The following is a 20,418-nucleotide window of genomic DNA, read 5'->3' as shown; positions in this document are numbered from 1 at the left end:
CCATCTTCAACCCTCGACGACCACCCGGACTCAATCACCCCCGCTCTAGCCTTGCTTCTTCGCCTCGCCGCACCCTCGACCACCGAATTCTCGTCGCCATCGTAGCTTCGCTTCACTACACGGTAGCTTCTTCTGATACTCTCACTCTTGGTCAACATGTCAAGTAATCGCAACTATGAATTCCTGGTACGATATCCAAATCCAATCTACTACTGTTCCTCACCCCCACCGCCCGCCAATCCGCCCCCTGCGTCCCTTGGATTCACGTCGTCTCGATACAAACCACGACGAACAATGAATATACCAAATCGCATCGCGCTGTTGTCGCTATTATTCACTGCTTGCGACCGCCTCGTGATAACTCTCCGCTGACCCTCCTCGTCATGTAGATTAAGCTGCTCCTGATAGGCGACTCCGGCGTCGGCAAGTCGTGCTGTCTGCTGCGATTCAGCGAAGACTCCTTCACCCCTTCATTCATCACCACTATCGGCATCGACTTCAAGATCAGGACTATTGAGCTCGATGGAAAGCGCGTCAAGTTGCAGATCTGGGATACCGCCGGCCAGGAGCGTTTCCGTACCATCACCACCGCCTATTATCGTGGTGCCATGGGAATCCTCCTTGTCTACGACGTCACCGACGAGCGCTCATTCAACAGTACGTCTTACTATCGTCCACGACACGGCTCGATATACACATTTCATGATATCTTGTTTTGTTGCCCCTCTCCTACCCGATAGCCAAATGGTCGCCCAGCGCCCTTGACTTGGCCCAACAAAGCAATGCGCTATCGAGCCACATATACCAATAGCAACTAACTAACTCTCCCATAGACATCCGAACTTGGTTCCAAAACGTCGAGCAACATGCTACAGAGGGTGTCAACAAGATTCTAATTGGCAACAAGTGCGACTGGGAGGAAAAGCGAGTTGTTTCCACCGAGCAAGGCCAGGCTCTTGCTGACGAGCTGGGCATTCCCTTCCTCGAGGTTTCCGCCAAGAGCAACATCAATATCGACAAGGCCTTCTACAGCCTAGCCGCAGACATCAAGAAGCGACTTATCGATAACTCCAAGAACGACCAACCCTCAGCGAGCGGTGTCAACGTCGGCGATAAGAGCGAAGGCGGCGGCAGCAAGTGCTGCTAAACCGAATACCCTAAGGAGTCCGTTTATCTGTCATTCTCCGTTTGCCGTCGTTTTTATTTTTATTTTTTCAAGCTTATTACTTTGTAAACTCGAGGGAGGTGAAGACGCTGTGTGCGGGTCAGCGTGGGATGAGAGAGTTGGAGAGTTCACCATTGAGAGGATGGGAAGAGAACCTGTGCTCTTCTCTCCGAGCATGAAGGAAGGATGGATGGACGAAAGGAAACGAAGGAAAGAAGCAAAGGAGCAGAGAGAGAGGAATGGATGGCTGTTAGTTTGAGCTGGGCGGCAAATCTCAGTCACGTTCAAAAGAATGAGTGACGACATTGCGAGAGGTTTTGGTCATGTCTTGTTGTTCCCCCGATCGACCTTCCAACCCATCTTAGAGAGCAATTCCGGTCTGGAGTTTCGGTTTTTGATCTGGGTCTAATATACATTGCTTTCGTTATGTGCATGAGTGGTCATTGTTGAAGTATTTAATTGCCTTGTCTGCGATTAGGTATCAGGTCAAGAGGAGTCATTGGCTCCTTTGTGAATGTGATGATGTCTTATTTTCATAATATCAGAGATTTGATGGGCTGTGAAGCGAGCGTCTCTGATTCTTTGATTCTTTTTGTTACAATATAATACAATCGCTAAGTCTGAATATATGATGCCTTTACACGGTTACGCAAGGTAACCTCGTCTCCTCCGTCATATTCAAGAATGCGCTGATTCCAGTTACGAATGAATCGCCATGCAACTTCAGGATTCGCGCAGGTAAGGACAAACCGGGAATCGAGCTTGTGTCGAAACTCCGGGCTGCTTCGAAACAAAGGCACTCGGCGGGTGTTTCTGGGAAACCCCTCCTCAAAGTCCATGGTCTCCCTTAGACTAAACACATCCATCTGCCAATCGTGTCCACTTTCTATACCATCCTGCTTTATGATGGCCTTGAGCTCCGACGCCGAGAAGCTCGCCTGCGGTAGCTCAAGTAGCACATGGCTAGGGTTCCTTTTATGGGAAGACTTTTTGACGATTCGATGCATGACTTGCTGCCATGCCATGTTTTTGACCCGTCTGAACTTGATCTTAGGTGCGGATGGGTAAGAACCTGGGAGGAGTGTGAAGCGCTCGACCTCAACTTCGGGTTTGCTTTTTCTATTGATGAGAGCGGGGTTCACTTTGGTGGCCCAGAGACCTGTGCCATCTCTCATCTTAGCTTGGGCGAGGCGGAGGACACGTTCGACTCTGTCGCGGTAGATGTCGGCGGCGGCGCTGGAGGGGAAGGTTATGTAGTATGTGCCAAGCGGTTCCATCGTCCAGGGATCGCGATCTTGGTAGACTTGTATCTTTGTGAGCTCAACAGTTTATGATCGTATGGAGGATTTGAAGTACCATGAGTAATGACGTTTTCCCAGCCAGCGAGGGTACCCGGCGCAAGACGATGGAAGTCAGCAGCGACGAGCGACGTTGGCAGACCCTCGATGATAAGCATGTGTTGGGAACCAAGACCCTCAGCCATTGCATCCTCTAATGGATTGCGAGGCCTTGGTTTCGACTTGGAGATCCGACCGGGACTGCGCTTAGCCAGAGAAGAGTTGAGCTTCTCCTGCAGAGTTCCCCAGCTCTCATCTTTTTCGGCGAATTTGGGGGATCTGACGCCTGGCGAGGAAAGACATCTTTTCTGGGCGGCGAAGATGGCCCTGGCATGGGGAAGCCATTTTTGGCGGATCATCCGGGCGGTGGATTGTGAGGAATCATGGGATTTGAGGTTGGTGGAAGTGGAAGTGCAAGTTTGAGGGCATCTTGGAGCAGAGTAGCAATAGAGTCTTGGTGTTTTGCGGGACTCGGCCGAGTTCAGATCTGATTTGGTTTAGTGGGGTTCGTTCTCATGAGAGATTGATAAAAAAGTATGTTTGAGCCACGCTCATGAGTATCTCTAACCTTGAAGGTGTGAGTGAAGGAGGGATAATCTCTTCAATATGGTATAGAATTACAAGCATCAATTATGATGATACTATTCCTTCCTTTTTCTCAAATCACTTACACCTACTCCATACTGGCGGCGCCACATGAGTCTCTCAACCACTCACTGGCTGACGTGAAATGTACTGACGAAGACAGAACGAAGTTATATTATCTATGGCTTGAATAATTGTGACTCAGGGGGCCAAATGAGCATATGTATTTTTACTGAAAGCTATGATGACTCTTCCCACCCCACTTTGCTGTGTATATAATAAGGTTGTGGATGCTGGGGAGGTCAATACAGTGACTTACCAAACAGGATAGTAGAGGATCTTGAATGATGCCTAAAGTATAAGAAATAGATGGCTTTTTATTAATGTGTCACATTGGGATTTACCTTATGTCGTTCAGAGTGGGGACATGTATCTATCTGCTCCTGCTCTATAAATTGGGCCCTTCAAATTGGGTTGGAAAGAGCCTTCAGTCGCACTTGCAGATTTGTGAGTGGGAGTGGAGAGTATTTTCTTGCGCACTAACACGGCAGTAGCAGCTCAAGTAACATCCTTCCTTCATCAACCACATTCAGAGGCAGTGCCTTACAATACCTTACCTTACCTAACTCTTAGGGCGACTACTTCGTTTCTATTCTAAACTCATCAAATCTCATCTACACTGAGCTAAACTTGTCACATACCATCACATTCGTCTTTGTCATGCTTGCGAAGAGTGTCGACGCCAAAGTCAGGCCTTTGGCCAATACAAGCCTCGAAAAGGCAAGCCTTCTCGGTGCCGCTCGAATCTATGTCAGCAAAGACACTCTTTTGTCTTTAAATGGAAATCTAGAAAACGGAAAACACTGCGTTGTCACACGCTTGGAATCTGCCGCCGCCAACAAGGAAGATGTCGTCCCCCAAGAAGACCTGCAGCGAGAAGCCTCGCTATGGATCCTCCCAGAGAAGAACCTCAGCCCCAATGTAGTTATGATGACTAGGGCATTCCAAGAAGCTACAGGTTTCAAAATCGGTGATACTATTCGCATCGCGATTGCAGGCACAACGCCAGAGGCGGAAGAAGTCGTTGTGCAAGAAGTCACTGAAGTGACAGACAAGACAGCCGCCGAGTTTGAAAGGATGGAGAGGTTAGAGGAAGGCGCAAAGTATCCTTTACCTTGGGAGAATTCACTTGCGTCTGCCTTTGGTAAGCTTGAACCCCCTTATACGATTCACTATCCAACATGCTAACTCCCAAGATCGTGCTGATCTCATCTACCCTGGCATGGTTGTGGAAGCGATGCACACTTGCAAGGCTCGCCGCTACTTCAAGGTCATTTCAGTTAACTCGAAGACAAATAGCGTTGCCAAGTTCAGCAGTCGCAGGACAACCATAATCATCGCTGATGCCAGTTCAACAATCACAGACTTAAATGCCCAGGACCGTGGAGACTTGGCCGTAACTGGTGTCCCTGGAATGACAAAGCAGATCAACACGCTGAACGATTTCCTACTCCTCATCACTCACCCATGTAATGTGGGAGGGGATAAGATGTCGGCAGCTTTTGTTATCCACGGTGGCTCCGGTACTGGCAAGACTTTCATTTTGAATCGCATCGCTGCAACTAAATGGGGCAGAGTGCATTGGATTAAGCCCTCGGACAAGATCGCGAGTATCAGAGAGACCTTCAAGCTTGCACAGAGCCAGCAACCGAGCATCGTTTTGATGGATAATTTCGAGTCTCTAATCAGCAAGGATCGCTCAAATCGCGATACTGTCATCGAAACAATAGGCGAAGAACTGGACGCTCTGGCCGAAATCTCACAGTCGAAAAACGCTTACACTCAAGTCGTGGTAATCGCGACTTGCTCCGATTTCTATACTGATATCCCCGAGGAACTACGATCACCCACTCGCTTTCTGGACCACACTCCTCTACCTATACCTAGAACCCATGAGCGTCAAGAGATACTTGAGTCGCTTAAGCCAGCGATTAAACACGACAGACAAGCACTTCTCCTGGAACTGGCACAAATGACACACGCATACAGTCCTAAGGATCTCGCCATGTTAGTCACAACCGCCTCCCGTAGCCGCAAAACCCAGCTGCTCAAGGCAGGTGTCGATTTTGACGAGGAAAATTTCTTGGAAAAGTCTGATCTAGAACGAGCGAGAAAGTTAGTCCGTCCCACGGCTATGCGCGACATCAATCTCAACCCTCCTACTATTCATTGGCAGGATGTCGGTGGTCAGGATGTGCTGAAAAAGGCACTCAACCGAATGATCAAGTATACAAAGGTGAGATATGAGAGTTGACTATCAAAATATCTTAACAAGAATCTGACTATCATGCCTTTAGAACCCAGAACACTCTCTTCGGCCTCCTCCCAAAGGTCTTTTGCTCTACGGGCCTCCTGGTTGCTCCAAGACTCTCTCAGCCCAAGCAGCCGCAACAGAATCAGGCTTCAATTTCTTTGCTGTCAAAGGTGCCGAGCTTCTTAACATGTACGTCGGCGAGTCTGAGCGAGCCGTGCGTACTCTTTTCGAACGAGCTCGCAATGCTTCTCCATCTATCATCTTCTTCGACGAGATCGACTCTATCGGTGGACAGCGTTCAGGCAGTGGCTCTGCTACCCGTAGCACTGGCTCTGTCAATATGCTCACGACCCTACTCACTGAAATGGACGGTTTCGAGGCTCTCTCAGGGGTGCTCATCCTGGCAGCTACCAATCGACCCGAGGCCATGGACCCAGCATTAATGCGCCCGGGCCGATTCGACCAAGTCCTGTACGTTGGACCCCCTGACGGAACGGCACGAGAAGCTATTTTCAACGTACACCTCCGCGGCCTTCCTCTTGCAGAAGATGTCGATATTGCAGACCTATCTCGACTCGCTGAAGGTTATTCCGGAGCCGAGATCAAGTCCATCTGCGATCAGACCTGCATGCTTGTCCAGGAGCGTTATGACGATGACAGAACGACCAACAAGCTCGAAATGACGATGGCCGACTTGACAGCTGTTCTTGAGAAAACACCACGGAATATTACAAAACAGATGATCGATGGGTACGAAAAGTGGTCCAGGCAGTTCAAAAAGGTGTAAAAGTTTAGGTGAAATTTATAAAGATTAGCCTAAGGATAGACTAAACCAAGACCGCTTTAGATGATACAATAAAAGTTTATGAAAGTTCATCAAAGTTTAGAAATGGATATTATGTACCGGGGAAACTTGGATCGAGTGACAAGAACTGGGCAAATACGACGAATATTTGTTCTTCATCTAGACGGGTCTTTTTCATTTCTTCGTTACGAATGGCCTGGGATCAGCACCAACTATCGTCCCTGAACCCGACTCAGCTCCTTGCTCGTCTCACAAGGGCCATTGAAGCCATAAAGTTTATGATACAGCTCTGCAACTCAGTAAACCACCCCTATGCACTACGGATACTGCTCAGCTAGCAGGCCGCTTTCAAAATCTCCCCCTTTTTACAATCCTGCCAATCTCAACTTGCAAGCCCTGATTTCCTCCACACGCAATTCCGCGTGCCCTGCCGTCGCCTCTCGACGACCCTATCGCCCAAATAAGGGGGCAGAATCTCTGTCCAGATAAAGCCCCATTAGACCAGACCAAGCAATGCAGATGACTCAGACACGCCTAGTCAAAGGGTGCCTGGGTGCAGCAAAGCATGTGATACTAAGAATATAGTGACGGATGCCACAAGGATATTTCAAACATCAACGCCGGTTCTCACCACCTGACCGTTCCGTTAACCAGCAAGCTGTACTTGCTAAATGTGCTTGTGCGGGAGTGAGACCTCAGGTCTGCACCCCCCTTTCATGATAAACCAAAAACAGACCAATAACCGGTACGCCATCGCCGAAAGAAGTGAGGAGAACTTACGACTCCTCGTTGGAACCTGGATCGCTGCCTGTTTTTAAGCCGCTAGAGAGACTGATGGCGATCTTCTTGCCTCCAGTGGGAGAGTTGACGTTGAAGCTTTTGCGCCTTTGTGGGCCGCGAGAGTTACCGAGGATCGCCGTGACAGAACCGCTGCTGCTGCGTCTCTTATTTTGCATCATTTTGCTCATCTCATCCTCGTCTTCCTCCTCTTCGCGTCGACGCTTCTCTGAAAGTCGCTCAGGCGGTGGAATACCTCCCCCAAGGCTCGAATCAATAGGCGAGTGCACAGCATCGGATGCAGCATCGGATGCAACATCGCTGTGCTGGCTGTCCGCTTCTGGTGTAGCTTCAGGGTCGGCATTTTCGTCAGTCTCTTCATCGGATGCGTAGTCGACCAGTAGCTTCGAGGTGATTGAGCCATTCGTGGACGGTGTCCTTTCCCCCTCTTTACTTGAATGGTCATCATCATCTTCAGGATCAGATGTCGCCCAGTATTCCTCTTGCTCTTGCTCAACAGTGATCTGCTCGGCCATCCTTGTGCTCGCTAGAGGTCTCCTGCCCATCTCGTCTTCGGCTTCCAGGAAATAGTCGACGTTAGATGTGTAACCCTGAGTTTGGTCATATCTGAGAAGGATCTCCCGGAATGTCGACATATAGCTCAACCCTTTAAGCTTTTCTCTATAGTTGGCCACGAGATGTTTGATTAGGTCCTTGATATTCTCTTTCTTGATGAACTCGAAAAATTCCAGCGATGCTGAGCCAAGGAGATTGTCTCGGGGCACGGTCTCAATAAGAACTTCAAGAATTGGTCCAAGGACTTGCTTCTCCATGAGATGTTTGATGTAGAACTCATCCTGCATTCCGATTAACGATCGGAAGAAACGGATAGCAACTATAGAGAGTTAGCAAGGTCAAACACATCGGATCAAGTTTTCGTACCTAATCTCAAAAATTTCTCAGGGCATGTGAGAAGTTGAGCAATGCGCTTAACGATATCGTGAGACATGACATGTAACTTGACGCGTAACTGGTGACAGCGGATAAAGAATGTTTGGATCTCAATAAGATACGTGAACATGGAGGCCTGCTGCACAGTAAAGTTCATGTCCGTTCGCTTCTCTAAATCCACGAGGGGCTTGAATAGCCTTGGAGCCGACTTTTCATAGAACTTATTGAGAAAAGTCTCTTGCTGAGGGTCCAGGGCGATCTGAGGTCTCTGTCTTCCCATAAACTCACCATTAGCCTTGGCAAGGGCCTCGTTATTTTGCATTTGTGGGGGGCCAGGGTCTAATAAGACCCTGAGTGCTTCTGAGATTTGAGACTTGACGCCAAGATCAACTTCCACCAGTAGAAGATCAATCAAAGAGTCAGTGAGCAGAGTCTGGTTCTCGTGTAGTTGACGGTACAGAGTCTGACGGATCATTTGGGGATCGTGATCGATGATAGAGATCAGAATGTCGGTTGCCCCAACTCTAACTCCCACGTCATGGTGCCTGAGCCCGAAGTGGATGACGGAAAGGAGTCCATGGGCGATGAAGTTGTTGTATAATGTCTGACGCGCCGGGGGTTGGATATTCTTGGCAATAGCACAACATTGCTGGATGAACAGCACCGCTTCCTTCTTTCTCTTCTGATCGCTGTTCGTGGGCCTGAAGATGCCAAACAACTCGTTAAGAAAAGCGGCATTCGCTTGCAGGTGCTGAACAATATCGACTTGGTTGAAAAAGATGAGAGAATTGAGAACCGAAAAAGTAGGATCGTCGAGTATTCTAGCCAGAACAACATCCTTCAGGTACTGTAGACGGTATGTTTGGTGAATCTTCCTGCGAATTTGTTCCTCCTCTATAGGGACAACTTCTTTATATCGACCTTGATTACCCAGCCAGTGTCGATGATTAGCCTTGTGACTAGGAAAGTCAGGATCGTATTCCAGAGCACCAACAACACCTAAAACGCATTCGTCCGACACCGCATGCTCTATAATCGAGGTGTCGTTAAGAAGAATGACTGTTTTCATGATGTTGCAGAGTCGGTGCAAGTCTTGAAGACTTTCGAGGTCCTCGGCCATCTCGACCAGGGGAACAATTTTGCCGATGAAATCCTCTTGCATAATTGCTTTGGCAAGAGCATCGCGGCCATTAGCTGTCGTGCTCATCATCCGCATGGTCTGTTCGATATCTCCGAGATTTCCAAGTTCGGCTGTGGGCAAGTTTATTGCCGGCGGAGCGTCGATAGGGAGATCGTCAGAAAGGCCGTCATCTAGGCATTGGTTATCAGTATCGTAGTTCATAGGCGATGAGCGGTCCTGCATACCGGCTCCTGGCAGATGATTATGAAATGTCTGTTGAACATTGCTCACAAAACGCCTACTGGATGTCAGTACGGAAGTTGTATGTTACTGATAATCAGTACGAACCATATCATGGCGCATCCCTCGGCTTCTTGAAAACTGAGTGCCATGTCAACTCCACTACTAGGTTCCTGCCATACAATCAGTGTATCTGTGAGTCAGGTTAGACACATGACGTCTTCAATGCGCATCTCGGACCATGGGTGACGTGCCTTGTTGCTTCTGGAATCCATCTTCTTTTTGAATCTTTGTTTCTAGCAGAAGACGGTCGGGATGATCTTCTGATTCAACGATGACGCGCGGTTCTTTGCGACCATCCTCAAGCTGCAGGCGCTACAGTCAGCAACTAATTCCGGGCGCAAAAGTGCATACAAAGATGCAGAATTGAAAGGGCATCAACAACATACAGTCTCAAAGCTCGCGCTGCAGAAGCCGGTGCCTCGATCGAACCAGTCATTGTTGCGGAGTTCGTAGACCTTGACGCGCTTCTTATCGGTGGGCTGATGAGGCACGGGCTGTGCCATCATCAAAGACTCGGGCTCTCCCTCGACAGTGAGGTTCGTATACGCAACCAGATCCGGGGCAAGTTCGAGATGCTGTTGCAGGGACAGCTCCGATGGTTCGTTGGGACTCAGAATCGTAAGCGCCGCCACGATTCCTTACGGTGCGCGCAGACGGTGCGCGACAGTGGAACGTCAGGATATCCTGATTTATGCGAGATGCGCAGCCGGCGCCTCTATCAAAAAAAAGGATACAATAAAAAAAGCGAGCGACGGTGCTTCAATGCGCCATGCAATGGGAATCTATCGAGATGGGGCGCGGGCGAAATTCGGGCGGGTCGGTGTGCGTTGGACAACTAAGGTAGGTACGGTAGGTTGGCGACACGCCACGGAAGCAATCGGCGGGAAGGAGGGAGCGACGACCGCGGGAAATGGAAGGCGCGACAAGCGGAAGCGGAAAGCGACTTGGGCGACAGAAAGGCAGCCGTACAGAGCCGTGAATTCGGTATGCGGCAGGCGGGATCCGGGGCCAAGAAATTGAATTCGGGTCGGTTTTAACGATAAGGGACCGATATATATCGAGGGACCGTTTGAGGCTGTCGAGAAATGCGGATTGAGGTGGGCAATGCGCGTGACCAGGCTGCCAGATGGTGTTGGGTTTAGGCCTTGGGATCCTCTTTGGGGGGCGAGGGGAGGGGGCCCTGCCTTACCAATGTCGTGTCAGCCACAGTGAGGCTGGTGAAAAAGGAGCCTATCGTCCAATCAGGAGCTGTATCTGGTGTTGCCACTTTGAAAAAATGACGCGGGACTGGAGAAGTGAAAAAAGGAAACAAGTGGTTCTCGTCCAATCAAAGCTTGTTTCTCCCGTTTCTTATCAATTGCGCGACCAGAGACAAAAAAAAAGGACCCCTGAACCTGTCAAGACATTGAGGGAGGCGATGATGCAACCACGAACTAAATATAACTTTTCGAAAAAAAAACATCGTCAACAAGAAACACGAATTGAGTGGCAATCGTTGCCAGGCAGTATGACCAGATTTCGTTTATTACCAGGGCAATGGGCTCTCAAGTTCGGCCCTTATGCAGATAAGGTAGTCTATATCGTTTGCAAGTGTCATCGTGTAGGCGGCTCATCGTCATATGTTGACAAGTCGATTGTTTGTTTATGTTGAGCGACATTGATTCTTTGTTACAAGCGTGGATTTCACGTGAAACTCGCGTAGAGGCAGGCATTGTAAATGCACGTTGCCGGGAGAATATGGAGTTCGGCCGGATATGCCTAAATCCTTCAATCAAGCCGGACTGCATACAGTCGGCTCAGCCTTTGCGTGCTTGTGTTGTGCTTGTATCAGGCAAAGGAAGCTTCTATAGAATCACATGTCTCTTCCATCTATGGATCAATGATTAGTACAAGTCGTTCCATTACTCTTCCACTCACTTTACATAATTCCCCCTCTCTCAACTTTAATCAATATTTATGCAAAAATTGATCGACAGGGACAAATTAAACTCAACCTTTGAGTTAAATCATGACGCTACTCCTACTGCAGGAACGTGTAGGGCCGAGTCGGTTTAAGGGGCTTAAAGCTGTTATTATTTCCTTGGGCAAGGTTTATTTATTTCCCCGCATCGCGAGTTCGGGGGTGGGAAGCATAAAATAGCTTCAAGCTCAATGTTTGTTAGTTAATAAAGGGAGGAATGAGACAGGTATATCAGCACCAGCACATAAACAGAGGAAAACCACGCAAAGAAGGGATCCTGATCTTGTCGATGCTGAGGTTGGTGACAGCGAAGAAGCCACAGAACTCAATCGAAAGAGCTCACCATCGACTGCGTGACATGCTCAGCATTCTTATGGCATGTCACTGAGACGCCAGACGCCCTTATCTACTTGGGTGTCTTGTTGGGTGTCTTTATCGAGAGAACTATTAGTTGAAGGTCCAAAGACACGGCACCGAGCTTTATCGGCATCGGCATCAAGCACGAGGACCGGATAAAAGTGCGATCGCAAGATAGCCTTCTCACTGCGCCATCGAGCTACCTGTTGGCTCTTGAGGGCTTCCAGACGTTGATAGTTCACAGTCTAGTGTTCAATAGTAGCCCAATTGAGTCTCTTAGTGTTCCTGATATAGAGAAAAGAGGCTGTTGAGCAACGTGGCCATCGTAGTCAGCTGTGTTGGTTCTCTTGCTCTGCCCAAAGAGGCATCAGCATTTATCCACGAGGCAACAACAACGGTCGCCTCATGACCATAGCAAGCTAATACAGAATCATCCTTTCCTGTAACGGTCGACACTTTGCTAAGACCATTGGAGAAAGTAAAGGTTGCGAACTACTGAGACTGTAGAGCTGAAGGTGTTGCGATATAACAAACCGAAGAAAGCGAGCGCGAAAGCAGCGAAGGCCAAGAGAACGAGGCTTGCCTGAGAAGAGAAGGTCTATACAGGAAAGAGGCTTATTCTATTCACAAGTCACTAAAGTGCTGTATAATGTATTGCCAACCAACATTGTTTCATCTCTTGGCGGTTTTCCACAATGTGACACCAAAGACAAGGCGTCCCCGTTGAACAAGAAGAGCTTTGATGTAAGCCAAGATGCAAGTTCCCGAGTCATCAACGAAACAATCCAAGCAGTTTTCTCAGTCGAGTCGGCCGCACCGCGAGGAGGATTCGTGACAGCGAAACAAGCCAAGCTTTGTTGGTTCTTCTGGATCTAACCACATCCTCATGCAGCGTGGAATGGCAAGGGGGGAGGTTACATCTGATCTGACCTTGGCAGGACATTGTAACGCTGGAGGGCTGAAGTACTAAACTCTTCTAGGAAGCTTGGTCTGGCTTCTAAAGCTTCTAGCGTGAGACGACGGCCTAATCGAGCTTGGGTGAGTTCTTAGAACTGACAAATAGTGGGGGATCATCATGGTCTGTCATGTCTCTGTTGATCCATTGTATATTTTCTATGAGTTGACCCATTTACAGTACCACTTTGATCCGATGGCGACCAGTGTCTTTTTATTGATACGGAGCTCAAGCTCCTAAATCAAGAGATCAACCAAGAAGAATCCGTCCAAGAATTTCTTTAGTCGCGTGGTGGCTTGGCCTGGGGTACATCCCTGGTGCAGATCTGCTCTGACAGCCAAGGACAGGGGGACCCGGACTGTCAAACCTGCAGACACACAGCACGTTCCCTCTGGGCTTATGCACGACAATGGAACCTTTTTACGACTACTGCTTCACGATAAAAGCACAATCATGACCAGCCAAGCTGCAGTGCGCAATTGTGAGTCAAGAGTGAGGCGAAAGAGGCGTTTAGATCTTTTAGCCAGGGGCTCAAAAGCCACAGAAACAATCCGAAATGCCGATAGCTTCAGACAATCTGTGAGGCCGAAACAACTCGAATGTAATGACTGACGCCACGATATGGATTGTGTGCAGATCTAGCCTGTAGAGAAGCCACGTCGTCCTAATCTGGTCAATGAATTGAAGTAAAGAGGCACAAGACCGTTGGAGGGTCTATTTCCAACTGTTTTTTGTGTAATTGACGTAGAAGAGGCGTTTGAGATGCAAGAATTGTTTCGACATGACGTGTAAGTGGTCTCTAAACATTAAAACATCTCGTATGGCAAAGAAGCGATTACGATAGTGCAGCAACGGATAAATCCTTACCTCCACAGACGTAGAAATAGAAACTGAGGTAAGCTCTGTCGCTGAATCAGGACTTGATGACTCCATCGGCTTTTGAGTCACCGGGTTCTTCGGGTCCCCGAGTGAGCGAAGCCATCTCGGTATTCTCCGCAGCTCTTACACTGAACAACTGGTACCCCCGGCATCGGCAGCGACAGAGACACCGAGGAGCGATATATTTTCAGTCTTGGCAGGTAAAAGTGAATGATCTGACACGGCTCTGCGGAGTAGTCAGCTGTATCTGCACCGCCAGGCTCAGGCTACACCCCAGCCTTGGTGGCGTTTTAACCACACGGTCTGGACGACTCGGCAACGAGCCACTCAGAGTGTTTGCTTATGAAAAGGCTGGCTGAGCTAACAAACAGCTTCTTAGAATATTCATCACGTATTAGTTATACCGAAGGGGCGAGACCGAGGTCGATGGCCCCGTTGCAACGCGGTGCCGCAAAGATACACGGATGGCGTATGGCTGCCGATAGTCTACAGGGATGGGGATAGGGCTAGAGACAGGGACAGGGATAATTATGCCTCGATAAGTGTGTAATGGCTGTAGAAGCTGTCAATCGAACGGTTGGTGACATTTCTCTTGGGCGTGGTCACATATCAAACCTCGAGCGGTGACATCTCAATCGTCGATTTTAGATATGCAACTTTTCGACTGGTGACATGTTGATTCTCGACTGGTGACATTGTAATCGACGATTGATGACATCGCAATCGACGATTCTGTCCGTCTTCATCAACACGTGGTTTCTGGAAGTTCCGGCTTCACACGCGAGGCGGAAACTAACATGGGTTGGACGTCGTCTAAGACATGGGCAGACCTGGACCTGGACGATGACATACTGAGTCCACCCTCGTAAGACCAAAACTCCCTCAGCGTCAAAAGTTAGATTTCACCAAAAATAATAATATTTTTTTATCATGGCGAGAGTCATAATCGTGCTCTGAATCATGTAAAAGAAAGATCTGCAACATGTGGCTCAACGCTCTGCATAGATAGTTACTCCATTCCATCGTAAAAACCCCTGGATTGCCTCATAGTCGTTTCAACGCAGCGCCTCATGAGCAAACACTGACTGAGAAGGGCTTGGTTAGACTAGTTAGACCTGTTTCACGGTTCCGCAGGGGTTGGTGCGTCTGTGGCGCTTCACTTTAACGCCCTTTAGACCTGACTTGCAAGTCTTGTAAGCCTCGTCTTGGGGGGTCTCGAACTCAGTAAAAGATCGGCTATTGCAGCGCCGTTGCGGGCCCTCAGGTTCTTTTTCGACGCTGATGCGAGCTCAACTTTGACGCCAGTCTCCAACGCATCCATCACTTCAGCCATTACTTACTTATGTACTACCTATCCTCAGCCTCTTGTTATATCTAGACCGCTTCGCCCGTTGAAAAAACGACTCTTTTTTCCCTTCATACCATTCCAACAATACAATACAATACAATCAACACTAACATATCCACTTATATATACTTCACATCATATCACATCAGCATCTCTTCAACTTACATATCCATCAACAACCATGTCTATCCTCAGTTCCATCAAGCGTGCTCGAGATCACAAGGAGACAGCCAAGGCCAAAGAAGTAGAGCAGCCCAAGGCAACAAAACCCACACAAAGATATCGCCATGTTCCCACACACGCAGCATGCGATTCAGTCAACGTCGGTCCAGCTGGTGCCCGTCATCACGACCGCTCCAAGGTTCGCGCTGAGAACCGCAAGCGAACGGCAAAGGCCGTTGCTGATGCCATGCACGATAATCACCACATCCAGATGAACTTCCCCGGATCATCAACGGCCTCTCCCTTCACCAGTGGCAGCTGCAGCACTACCTATCAAGCCAGCGAGACTGACTACGATGGAGACATCAGCCCTAGAAGTCACTCTCCTGTGCATCACTTTGAGCCTGCTCACATCTATGAGTACTCTCCTGCGCCAACTTTCCATCATCCCATTTCTCTCAAGGGCAAGGAAGTTGTCCGAGGTCCTCAGTATGGCTTGGCTTACACTGTATCTCCTGACCCTCGGGATCGGCTCGCCGAGCGATTCCAGACTGGTGTCATGATCTAAGCTTGTACTTGATGAGATTTCTGCCCCTGGAGGGTGATTTCTCAGACATGATCAAAAGCTACAGCCCAAAAAAATCAGCAAGGGACTGACTCCCTGCTACCAACCACGCTTCGGCCCAGCAAGGTCCATCAACTTACACCGATCCGTCCACCAAGCTCTCCATTTGAGATCGAGCAGGACACGGTACTCTGAGTTTTGAAAGAATGCGAAAGCGACCAACCCAACAAGCAAGACAAGACAAGACAGGGGTCGTCTTGTGGGGGAGAGAGCAAGCATTGGATATGGGGCCCCTCTCAGTCTCGGGCATTCCGATGTCGAGTTTGACACATCTTGGCAGAAATCTTTATACTAAAGTGAAAAAAAGTACGCCACACTCTACTTGGACTTAGACTTGGTTCAGAGCAGGAATCGGAACCGAGCTAAGCCCTTTTACTTCATGTACAATAGCGTTTAGACTTTTCTTCTAGAACCCTTCGGGTTCTTCCTTTTATTACTGTTACATACTTTTTTAGCTTTAGGATGGCATGGCATGGCACCAGGTCATTCATTCTCCATTGGCTGGGACCAACTGTTACTGAAATGAAACTAAGACAACGATTCACGCTCACATTCTGTTTTCCACCGATCGCGATCCTTGTGAATGTCATGAAGACCACCTACTGCTGCAGGGGTAGTAATTGAGTTTGTTACCTACTAAATAATCAAATGCGGTTATCCGTATTGCAGTTGACTCAGTCTAATTGATCTTGCAAGTCGCAGAGCTTAGACTCGCTAAGTAGAGGCATTCGTATCTCATGTTAGTTTCTTCAAGTCATTTATGGCCTGATGTTGAAAATTATCATTTACAATTCATGTATTTCTTGAGATTCATTCATTTATTTGAGTAAATGATCAACCGTGGTTCTCATTGTGAATGTCTTCAATTGTTCTAAAAATATTAGCCCCGGCAGTTTCCTACTGGTCATTTCACCATTTGGTCCCTGCCGATCCCTACCATCTTCACTATAGCACCCTTTGGCCTGTCTGTAGCTACGTAATCATAGATTAGATTCAATGCAACGCAACACCTCATTCATGCTTCGTGGCCTTCTAATGCTGTACAACCACAATCACGAGCAACCTAACTCACCGCATTCATTACTCTAAACCTTTCGTCGCCCACGGGCGCGTTCGCCTTTTTTTCTTTCTCTTTCCTTTCCTTGTGTACGTTGCACCAAACTAATTGACATCTCAAATGAGCGCGCTTTGAATGCCTACCTACACTCGCCTTTTCATCGCTGCATCTCCGCAGTCGCGAGCCGTATCAAACAACCTCCCTCTCTCTCTCCTCCGCCAAAATGGCGATCGATCCGCCCGCGGAGTTTCTCAGGCCTTTATGGGCTTGGGCTGAAGCTACGCCCGTCTACATTCTTCTGACATTATTTCTCGCATTTATTGCGCTGGCACTTCTTGGGGTATGTATGCACTGAACCCCTCTAGGGCCCCGCGCGCAATCGCAAGCTCACCATTCATTCCTAGCTCTATGTCATCCTCCATCTCGTCGCGCCAAAGCCTCGACCCGTCTACGCCTCCGAAAAGACCTACCTTACCAGCCATCCCACTCAAGGACGCACACAGCCTCAACCTCTCCCCTGCTGGTACGATCGCTGGCTCGCTGAGCGACAGGCTAGCGAGCAGCACGTCCGCCCTGATGAAGCATTCCCTACCCCCGATGCTGGAAACATCGAACCCGCTGAAGTGCGTCTGAGCGTCGTCTTCCCAGCCTACAATGAAGAAGCTCGCGTTATCCCCACCCTCGAGGAGGCTGTCACTTATCTCGACGAACACTTTGGCCGAACCAAACAAGCTGGACCTAGTGGAGCGAGTCCTACGACTAAGAGACATGTTCGGAACGCTCCTAAGGAGGATCTCGGCGGATATGAGATCTTAGTTGTCGATGATGGAAGCAAGGATAAGACAGTGGATGTTGTCCTCAAGTTTGCCCAAGAACACGGCCTCCATGACATTCTTAGAGTTGTCTCACTTGCTCGCAACAGAGGCAAGGGTGGAGCCACTACTCATGGTTTCCGACATGTGAGGGGTGAATACGTCCTGTTCGCTGATGCTGATGGCGCATCCCGTTTCTGTGATGCTGGTAAGCTCATTGAAGGATGCGAGGAGGTTGTCGATGGATCACACCGCGGCGTTGCTATTGGAAGCCGAGCCCATCTTGTGGGCAGTGAAGCCGTTGTTAAGGTAAACTCAACTCTCTCGTCTATATCGATTGCATTAACTAACACAACTAGCGCTCGGCTCTACGAAACTTCCTCATGCGATCGTTCCATCTCGTGCTCATGATCCTCACACCCCCGGCAACATCGCGAATCCGCGACACCCAATGCGGCTTCAAGCTCTTCTCGCGAGCATCCCTCCCACACATCATTCCCTACATGCACACTGAGGGGTGGATCTTCGACATCGAGATGCTCATGCTCGCAGAGTCAGCACCAGCGACACCAGTTCTTGGCCACGATGGCAGTGTTATTGGCACCAGTCCCGGCATCAAGGTTGCTGAGGTGCCCATTGAGTGGCACGAGGTTGGTGGCAGCAAGCTCAACGTCATCCAGGACAGTATCAAGATGGCTATTGGCCTTGCGGTGCTGAGAGCCAGTTGGATGTTTGGTGTCTATCGAAGACGATTGACATAGGACGGAGGTCAAGGGATCAGACAGGATATGAGCGCAAACGTTCAGTAATCATAATGATCATGTCTACGTTAGTTGAATAAACACAGTCAACAAATCTTTCGAACTAATGAATATGAGAGATTCGTCCCACAGACGGTCATGCTAACAAGTAACAGTAAACTGAAGCTCAATTGCAATTAATATTAATCTTGAAATGATAATCTACTTGTATCTCCCAATTTCTAACCACAGGTAGTATGGGGATCAAGCATGCATATGTGTGTATATCTAACAAAACCCACTCCCGCTCAACACTCCGAAATGCTCAAATGTCTCATAACCACCCATGAAAAGAAGGGCATATGTACAGTCGTCCCTCTGCTCTAATCTAATATCTCCCATTGCTGAAAGAAACTTAGATTCTTTTTTAAAATTCGACATAAAAGTCCCAAGCCAAAGCTCCATAAACGCCGCAGGTCTCGCTACTTAAACACGTCATGCTCTTTTTCTCTTCTTTTTTTTTTTTTTCAAACTCCAGATTTACTGGAATGTCTCCTGGTACATGATGGGAAGGAAGACAATGCATGCCTTCCAGAGGATGAGGACGGCATCGATGATGGCGAGAGGAGCCTTGAAGATGCCCAAGATACCACAGCCAATGACGGTGCAGGCGTTGAGCCAGATGGCGAGGAATGCAACGGAGAAGAAGTGGTAGGCGAGGATGAAGGGGCGCTGGAGCATACCAGCCAAGAGAGCGACGGGGCCGTCAGTTGAGCCACGCTTGAAGTAGTTGAAGCATCCGTACTGAAGAGCGCGGAGCTGACGGTCGTTGGCTGCGAACAGGGAGTACAGAGCCTGAGCGAGAACGTTGATGATACCGGTCAAAGGCTTGCGCTTCCAGTAAAGCTGGTCAAGCGCATTGTTGATGGCCTTGTTGTCAGCGAGGTCAGACACCTTGCTGGGATGCAACTCCTCGGCGAGGATGACAACATCGTTGAATGCGACAGTCATACCACCACCAGTGAGAGGATGTCGCATGTTCATAGCGTCACCGAGGAGAATGGCTCCGTTAGCGCGCTGCTTCGTAGGAGGAAGCCAGCTGTTAGGCATGCTTCGGGGAATCTTGCCATCCTCAAGAGCCTTCTCAGCCGAGGGTCGGATGCTAGTAGGGAGCGCAGGAAGGACATAGTTGCGGATGTATCCACGGACACCGCCATTCTCAGGCGAGGCTTCGGGGATACCTTGAGGCACGTCGATAAGAGCGCGAGTCTCGTGAGTGCCAATCTGGTAGAGAAGGATAGGGAAAGCATTGCCAATGATGACATGGCCGTGGCCAGGTTCAGGAAGATCGCAGTCGATGAGCTCAAGAGCGTAAAACTTTGAGCAGACCTTGGGTTTGGTCCTGAGAACCTCCTGGCGCCACTTGGAATCGTAACCATCAGCGATAATGGTCAACTGTCCAAAGTAGTAATCCTTCTCCTTAACACCAGTCTCCTTGTTCTTTGTGCGACTCTCAACACCGAGAATCTGATCCGACACCTCTCCGCGCAGCGTCTTGACAACCTCTGTCTCAACAACAGTGATGTTCTTGTGGTTTATGCACGACTCTCGTAGCTTGGTGATAAAGCGGCCGTGGTGGAAACTGCATCCAGACGGTCTCTTATCCGCTGTGCTGTGACCTCCCCAAGCATGTGTGACATTGCCGCTATCGTCGAGACCAGGGTAAGGAACAAGGACCTTCTCGCCGTGGTAGAAGACAGTGTATCCGTAGCAGGGCATGGCATCGATGCCCTCGAGACAGTGACCGAGGCCGATTTTCTGTAGTGAGGCGACACCTCCAGGCTGGAGAAGTTCGCCAACGATGCGATCGGGCTCCGATAGCCATCGCTCGAGAAGGAGAACGGATCGGCCCTGGTTTGCGACAGCGTAGGCGATAGTGCAGCCGAATACACCAGCTCCTACAACGACGACATCGGCCTCGTGGTATTGTTCGCGACGGCGAGTCTGCGACTCGGTTGATGTGAGTACTGAAGCCATGGTTGAAATAATTGGCTGCTGTGGAAGTGAGAGGAAGTTGAGTCGCGGTAGTTGAGGAATTGTCTAACAAGACTTTCGATGGGGAGTGGGGGGTCTATTAATCGCGGATCGGGGGGCGGCGAGAAATTG

At 49.1% G+C, this 20,418-nt stretch overlaps 7 protein-coding genes across 7 annotated transcripts; 4 read left to right on the top strand and 3 right to left on the bottom strand.

The window, feature by feature from the left end:
* Positions 1–156: 156 nt before the first annotated feature.
* Positions 157–1,147, top strand: FTJAE_11846 (SEC4-like Rab GTPase; the record flags this gene model as incomplete). Its single annotated transcript, XM_037344832.1, has 3 exons — positions 157–186; positions 390–657; positions 834–1,147. The coding sequence occupies 3 exons, from the start codon at positions 157–159 to the stop codon at positions 1,145–1,147; spliced, it is 612 nt and encodes a 203-aa protein (XP_037201125.1).
* A 632-nt stretch (positions 1,148–1,779) lies between these two features.
* On the bottom strand, positions 1,780–2,861 carry FTJAE_11845 (uncharacterized protein; the record flags this gene model as incomplete). The annotated part of the gene is made up of 2 exons (XM_037344831.1): positions 1,780–2,468; positions 2,522–2,861. 2 exons carry the CDS (start codon positions 2,859–2,861, stop codon positions 1,780–1,782), a joined length of 1,029 nt encoding a protein of 342 aa, XP_037201124.1.
* Positions 2,862–3,807: 946 nt separating this feature from the next.
* FTJAE_11844 (AAA family ATPase) lies at positions 3,808–6,188 on the top strand (the record flags this gene model as incomplete). The annotated part of the gene is made up of 3 exons (XM_037344830.1): positions 3,808–4,291; positions 4,344–5,383; positions 5,445–6,188. 3 exons carry the CDS (start codon positions 3,808–3,810, stop codon positions 6,186–6,188), a joined length of 2,268 nt encoding a protein of 755 aa, XP_037201123.1.
* Positions 6,189–6,982: 794 nt separating this feature from the next.
* On the bottom strand, positions 6,983–9,860 carry FTJAE_11843 (pleiotropic drug resistance control PDR6; the record flags this gene model as incomplete). The annotated part of the gene is made up of 5 exons (XM_037344829.1): positions 6,983–7,878; positions 7,926–9,352; positions 9,403–9,467; positions 9,535–9,660; positions 9,744–9,860. The coding sequence occupies 5 exons, from the start codon at positions 9,858–9,860 to the stop codon at positions 6,983–6,985; spliced, it is 2,631 nt and encodes an 876-aa protein (XP_037201122.1).
* A 5,177-nt stretch (positions 9,861–15,037) lies between these two features.
* Positions 15,038–15,586, top strand: FTJAE_11842 (uncharacterized protein; the record flags this gene model as incomplete). Its single annotated transcript, XM_037344828.1, has 1 exon — positions 15,038–15,586. One exon carries the CDS (start codon positions 15,038–15,040, stop codon positions 15,584–15,586), a length of 549 nt encoding a protein of 182 aa, XP_037201121.1.
* A 1,337-nt stretch (positions 15,587–16,923) lies between these two features.
* Positions 16,924–18,273, top strand: FTJAE_11841 (dolichyl-phosphate beta-glucosyltransferase; the record flags this gene model as incomplete). The annotated part of the gene is made up of 3 exons (XM_037344827.1): positions 16,924–17,040; positions 17,105–17,821; positions 17,872–18,273. The coding sequence occupies 3 exons, from the start codon at positions 16,924–16,926 to the stop codon at positions 18,271–18,273; spliced, it is 1,236 nt and encodes a 411-aa protein (XP_037201120.1).
* Positions 18,274–18,792: 519 nt separating this feature from the next.
* FTJAE_11840 (cytochrome P450 monooxygenase monooxygenase) lies at positions 18,793–20,289 on the bottom strand (the record flags this gene model as incomplete). Its single annotated transcript, XM_037344826.1, has 1 exon — positions 18,793–20,289. The coding sequence occupies one exon, from the start codon at positions 20,287–20,289 to the stop codon at positions 18,793–18,795; it is 1,497 nt and encodes a 498-aa protein (XP_037201119.1).
* Between the last annotated feature and the right edge of the window lie 129 nt (positions 20,290–20,418).

Source organism: Fusarium tjaetaba (assembly GCF_013396195.1).
Source record: "Fusarium tjaetaba strain NRRL 66243 chromosome Unknown NRRL66243_c0000302, whole genome shotgun sequence".
Lineage (NCBI taxonomy): Eukaryota > Fungi > Ascomycota > Sordariomycetes > Hypocreales > Nectriaceae > Fusarium > Fusarium tjaetaba.
Note: the sequence above shows the minus strand (reverse complement) of the source record. Positions and strands in the feature narration are given on the sequence as shown.